At 37.1% G+C, this 6,586-nt stretch overlaps 1 protein-coding gene across 1 annotated transcript in view; it reads right to left on the bottom strand.

The window, feature by feature from the left end:
* Positions 1–658: 658 nt before the first annotated feature.
* Positions 659–6,586, bottom strand: part of SLC38A4 (solute carrier family 38, member 4) — a 50,704-nt gene continuing 44,776 nt past the window's right edge. The window contains exons 15-17 of the mRNA XM_010837529.1: positions 6,571–6,586; positions 5,097–5,194; positions 659–2,924 (exon numbers count right to left, since the gene is read on the bottom strand). Coding sequence (XP_010835831.1) covers positions 2,823–2,924; positions 5,097–5,194; positions 6,571–6,586 — 216 coding nt within the window. The 3' untranslated portion in view covers positions 659–2,822. The remainder of the gene's footprint in view (positions 2,925–5,096; positions 5,195–6,570) is intronic.

Here is a 6,586-nt window from a genome sequence, read left to right as displayed (position 1 = left end):
AAGACAATGTAAATGGTCATTATATGCACGAAAAGTTTCCCACACTAGTCATCAGGGAAATGGAAACGAAAATCACGGTGAGATAATTTTCCACACCTACTTGAAGGGCAGCAAAGTACAAAAGACAATGTCAACTGCTGGCAGGGATGTGGAGCAACTAGTGTATATTACTGGTGAAAATGAAAACGGTAGAACCACTTTGGAGAATGACTTGGAAGTTTCTTAGAAAGTTAAGCATACACTTAATGTATGACCTGTCAGTCCCACTACAAGTTCATTTCTACCCAGTTCTCAGCACTCCCATGTTGCTTTCCCTTCTCCCAAATATTTCAGATCTTTAACTATTTTCATCCTTCTTCTATTCCCTCTTTTTCCATCCCAGATGAATTCTTCATTAATTCACCATTAAGAGAGTCATTTCTTCCACATTCATTCTAGGATGATACAAAACAAGCATGATTTCAAATTAGCTGTGTATTTTGCCAGAATAAGATGGCAACTATTTTCTGAAAGCTATAAATATTAGTTTTATGTCAGAGTAACAATAAAAATGGAACATATACCAATATAAAAGAGACAATATTAAGATTTAAAATATGTTTTCACTTATAAATAATATTTTTCATGCCTTCAACAATAGAAAGAAAATTACATCATAGTCATTTGAAAAATTCATTTATTATATACCAATATACACTTTCTGTAATAAAAAAAAAAGCCTCCCAATATATTGAACCATCCTGTAAATGAAATAAGAAAATAAAATTTTCATCTGTTTATAAATGGGGCTAAATTAACCAGTACAATATACCATATGTATGCCTGTCCTGCAGTCTATGTGAACTCTAATCCTGAAAATGGCCATGAGGAAAAAACGACGCTTTATTATTTGGCACTGTACTATTGCTCTTGAATATTTATATAATTTTACATGTTGATACTTTCAAGTGAGTCATTTCAAATGTAAAGCATTTAAAATATATACAGATGTTACAGCTTTTCAGTTTTTTGAATCAATCCATTGTATTTACATTTAAATACATTCAGATCAAACATTTTTAACACTCAGAAGGCACCTCTTTTCCATTTTCTATTTTGATACTCTCTTTAGATGAATTGAAAATAGAAATATATCTTAAAAATGCTATTTGGTAAATAATAGTAAGTGAGAAGTCGTGATAGTTTCTAGTAATGCTCAATTTCCCTAATAAAGTGCACCATTTTACAATATTATGCCTCTAGAGAATAATACATAAAACAAATATATATTTAAGTAAGGCACATTCCAGCAAAAACTATTGAAATATGATTTAATATTATCATACTAACATAACACCTGTATTTCATACTAGGCTATACCAAAATATACAACAAATGTGCTTGCTACTGATTGAGAAAAAAAGGAGCAAATCTAGAAATTCTAGGCAATGAGTACTAATTTTTAAATCCATTTCATGTAACTGTGTTGTAAAAGTGAGCGAGAATAGTAATTTGCATCTCTTTGTAGTGTTAGCACTTTTGTTTTTATAGACAATAGCTCAAGACTGTATTAAATGGCAAATCAATGTTAGCAAACACCTATTCAAGCTAAAATGAACTAAATCCTATTTTAGACCTGCTAAATTAAAAGAACTACCTTAGTATTGATAATTATTTGCAAATAGGACACTCATTTTCTTGTAGATGATTATGGTAATATTGTAAACACTGAAGAAGAGCATTACCAAACTATTGAATATATCACTCAGGTTTCAAATTTAACATATGCCCAATAGACAGATACATACATGGGGATTTTTGAGCCTATCAACTCAATTCTCTACCCCCACCCCCCATAACATAAATGTTTGACTGTGAAGAGAGAAAACTACACATGTAAAAAATAAAAATCAAATGTACCATACATTAAAATTCTGATAACCACAGAATAAGATTATATACATAAACATAAAGCAATCACAGTTTCCTGCACTGAATGTTTATCAAATAAAAATGTATTAAACAATACTGGGTAGTGTAGCTCCACATGAATAGTGGTATTCTAAAAATTCTGAATGAAAATGGAAGACGAGAGGGAGGGCATTGTTCAGTGACAAAAGTATGACAAGAGGACTGCGAATAACATTAATAAATGCTTCCAGAACATTCAGTATAGCAATAAGCATTGTTTTGCTGGTGCTCTATAATTTCAGTAAAGCCCCTCTCTATGTTTCATAAGATGTTTTAATATTTACAGAAGAATGATTGAATGAAGAAGTCATTAATTTAATGTCACAAGTGGGATGGGCAAAATTTTTTGTTAGTGTTGAGCATAAAATGCTCCAGCCTAGTGTCTGATCACTCATGTAACTTGTAGAGACAGTTCACAATACATGTCTTTAAATAGACCTGGAGTATTTGGTGCAAGATTGAGGGAAGGCATTAAGTGGTGATAGCTTTGCCATCAGGGCATTTTTGCTTGATGTTCTGAGAATACAGAAATTTGGTACTTTTGCGGGGAGAGGGAAAAGAGTATTATCTGATGATCATTACATGCAGCTACTCTTATTCTGCATACGCAAAAGCAAAAATACATCATCACACACTGCTCTAGTAAAACCTGGGTGGAAATGTGCACCACAGATTTTAAACATATAAATAGCCATTTGTGACAAAAATGATGATTTTCTCTTCTGTAGGTGCTTGGTAATATTGCTGGTAAACATCTTTGGAATCTTCCTGTTACTTCCTATGAATAACATTCCAAACAAGATAACTAAAATGTCTTTGGGAGCATAATTGGTAACCATCTCCAACAGGAAAAGATAGTATTTTTCCTTGGGTTAGTGATGCTTGGAATTTGGAGGATCATAAATCCAGTCAATTATAATGAGTGCCATGCTTCCCATCATGAAGATGATGCCAACCACGAGGAAAATTAAAGCCTGTAAGTCAGAAAGAACTTGTTAGGGAACACAGAAATTATACTTCCTTAGTGCAGTTTGCTTTCATAAGCTGTTTACTTAAGACAGCCATTTGATTTGCATATTGAATTGTATTATTCTTATAGCTGCCCATGCCTAGCAGTTAACCAATTTAGAACCCTACCTCAGGAAAGAGGGAAAGAATACGATAGTAGAGAGATTTAATCCAAATGTTCAATACAGAAAAATGGTTAATTGATTTGGTACATAAAATAATGGAATACCCTGTAATCCTTACAAACCAAGTAATAGAAAAAGATTAAATGACTTACGGAGGGCTCACAATCTTTTAGGTGAAAAGGGGCAGGTTATAAAAGAGTAGCATGTATGACATGATTAAATTTTTTTAAAAGCAAACAAAACAGAGCCTAGTGGCACTAGTGGTAAAGAGCCCCTGCCAATGCAGGAGACGTAATATGAAATGCAGGTCTGATCCCTGGGTCGAGGAGATCCCCTGGAGCGGGGTATGGCAACCCACTGCAGTGTTCCTGCCTAGAGAATCCCCAGAGGACAGAGGAGCGTGGCGGGCTACAGTCCATGGGGTCACAAAGAGTCGGACATGACTGAAGAGGCCTGAGCACACACACAATATAATGTGCATTGCATATTTCTTGAAAAAAAAAGCCTCAAGGTGTATGTGTGTGTATTAATACGTAATTACATATACATATACTAGTTTTTCCAGTAGTCATGTATGGATGTGAGAGTTGGACTACAAATTCTTCTTCTGAGTGCAGAAGAATTGATGCTTTTGGAACTGTGGTGTTGGAGAAGACTCTTGAGAGTCCCTTGGACTGCAAGGAGATCCAACCAGTCCATCCTAAAGGAAATCAGTCCTGGGTGTTCATTGGGAGGTCTGTTGTTGAAGCTGAAACTCCAATACTTTGGCCACCTGATGAGAAGAGCTGACTCATTTGATAAGACCCTGAGGCTGGGAAAGATTGAAGGCAGGAGGAGAAGGGAACGACAGAGGATGAGATGGCTGGATGGTATCACTGACTCAATGGACATGAGTTTGGGTAGGCTCTGGGAGTTGGTGTTGGACAGGGAGGCCTGGCGTGCTGCAGCTCATGGGGTCGCAAAGAGTCAGAAACGACGGAGCGACTGAACTGAACTGAACTGAACATATACATATATGCCTATACTTGTAATATACCTGTAATTACATAAACATATAAATATTTCACAAATTTAACACTAAAAGGGGCCTTATAGACTACCACATAGACTTCCTAATTCTACATAAAAAGAAACAGCAACTGAAATCTTTTTTCACTAAGAAGGATCTAGGATATAATTTTACTCACTTTTATATCCAGTCAAACTGAAAAAGTGATTTACCAAGGTCACAGTGCTATAAAAGTCGAAGCAGAATGGACTACAAAGAGTGGAAATCTGGGGGCAAGATGATGGGAGGAGCTTTTGATACCAAACTTTCCTAAAGTCCCCAAACCATCCTGAGAGGAGAATGACTCACAGGCAAAATTCAGGGTCAGTCAGTCAGAGGCGCTTTTCAAGGCTTAATACAAGACCTTATTAAGCAGTCATAGATAATATTTAATATTGAATAATTATTTCTAGTATACATTTTTGTAGTACTATTGTGGGAAAGACATATATACTCCCCAGGTTAATAGGACTATAAATTATACGGAAAGAGACTAACTGGACAACAGATGGTTCTGTTCTTAGTTCACAGGGGACAACAAGGCACTGAGAAGGGAAAAAGAAAAGCAACATTTTTTGGCCTCACCTAGTGACTGTGACCAAAATGTTTATATTTTTTCATAACGCTGCTAAGGAGCCGAATTCCTTCCTGCATATTTTCCCGTGGATAGTGCAACAATAGCTTGGTGGTAGAAACTGTTATAAATGTATGCCTGTGGGCAAACTCCATTAGCATTTGACAGGTACGAAGGACTTAGCACAAGCTATTTAATATGTGAAGAGAAGAAATCCCAGAATCATCTCAGGGCTAGAAATCTACACCTCTTTTTTTTCCACCAGAGAGTTCCAGCCATCTTCGATTTTCAGTTCTTGTACATCAATTCAGTTTTTGGAACATGTGCATGCATTTCCTGGTTTACTCTAAATAGTGGAAACTTAAAGGGAGAAATTGTAAACCTTACTTACCCCGACCTTTTGGGGTGACCTAAAAGGTTCTTTCTTGACAAGTTTAAGATAGAAAACTGCTGGAAGGATGAAGATCAGCATAGTGGCAGAAGAAGCCCCTGAGGAAAGACACAGGACAAGTCAGTCTTACTCAACAGGCAGAGATGCAAGGGCATGCACTCAAAAGAAACCAAGTCTAAAACTACCCTTAGCAAAGCACAAAAAGCACTATAAGCTCATGGTTTGTTGTTCAGTCACTTAGTCATGTCCAACTCTTTGTGACCCCAGGGACTGCAGCACGCCAGCCTTCCCTGTCCTTCACCATTTCCCAGAGTTTACTCAAACTCATGTCCATTGAATTAATGATGCCATCCAACCATCTCATCCTCTGTCGCCCTCTTCTCCTGCCCTCAATCTTTCCCAGCATTAGGGTCTTTTCCAATGAGTTGGCTCTTCGCATCAGGTGGCCGAAGCATTAGCCCATGGATGTTTATTCAAAACAAAATATATTTATAAATAAAATTAAAATGCATCTAACATCATAGCTGCCTAGTAGAGATATATAACACATGATAAACAAGGCCGAGTGTTGTAGGTTTAAAGGAAATTAGTAATATAAACACATACTGCTCTGCTAAGTCACTTCAGTCGTGTTCGACTCTGTGTGACCCCATAGACAACAGCTCACCAAGTTCCCCCGTCCCTGGGATTCTCCAGGCAAGAACACTGGAGTGGGTTGCCATTTCCTTCTCCAATGCATGAAAGTGAAAAGTGAAAGTGAAGTCGCTCAGTCGTGTCCGACTCCTTGACTCCATGGACTACAGCCTACCAGGCTCCTCTGTCCATGGGATTTTCCAGGCAAGAGTACTGGAGTGGGGTGCCATTGAACTCCTCACACACCCTTCTGATCCACTTCTAACTTTTCAAGTTGCTTACATCTGTGTTTTTATATTGTTTTATAAAGTTTTATATTGTACTTAAAATGTGAGTAAACCCTCAAATCAGCAGAATGGAAAATTAAATATATTAATGGGTCACCCAGTTAAAAGAAAAAATATGTTTACAAAGTCAATCTCCTCTTTCTCCAAAGATATCCTTTAATCCTAATCTGATACTCACAGACCATTTAAGTAGAATCTACCTTCTTTCCTCTTTTTTTTTTTTTCTTGATGCAGAGTTAAGACCTCAGTCCAAACCCTGGGTTCACTCCAACATGATTTAACTTCTATAGGGCTAAGCTGCATTGTTTGTCAGAAAATGCAGCTAGATTAGATGATCTATAAGGTAGGTTTTAGCACCAACACTTTCTGGTCCTGTCCATCAAGTCCAGTGTCACCTAGGAGGAAGGGATGGTGACCAACTGGAGCCCAGTTGGGCTACTCGGAATTCTAAGAGCCTGAGATGGACTGGGATCCTTGACCTCCCATCACTGGTTCCCTGCTCTCCATTTATGGACAGCTCGAGTTGACTAAATAAAAGCCTTTTGGAAACTTACCTATGAATCCAAAGAT

The sequence above is a fragment of the Bison bison genome, unplaced genomic scaffold (genome assembly GCF_000754665.1).
Source record: "Bison bison bison isolate TAMUID 2011002044 unplaced genomic scaffold, Bison_UMD1.0 scf7180017864077, whole genome shotgun sequence".
Taxonomy (NCBI): Eukaryota; Metazoa; Chordata; class Mammalia; order Artiodactyla; family Bovidae; genus Bison; species Bison bison.
This window is presented reverse-complemented; position numbering and strand designations above follow the sequence as displayed.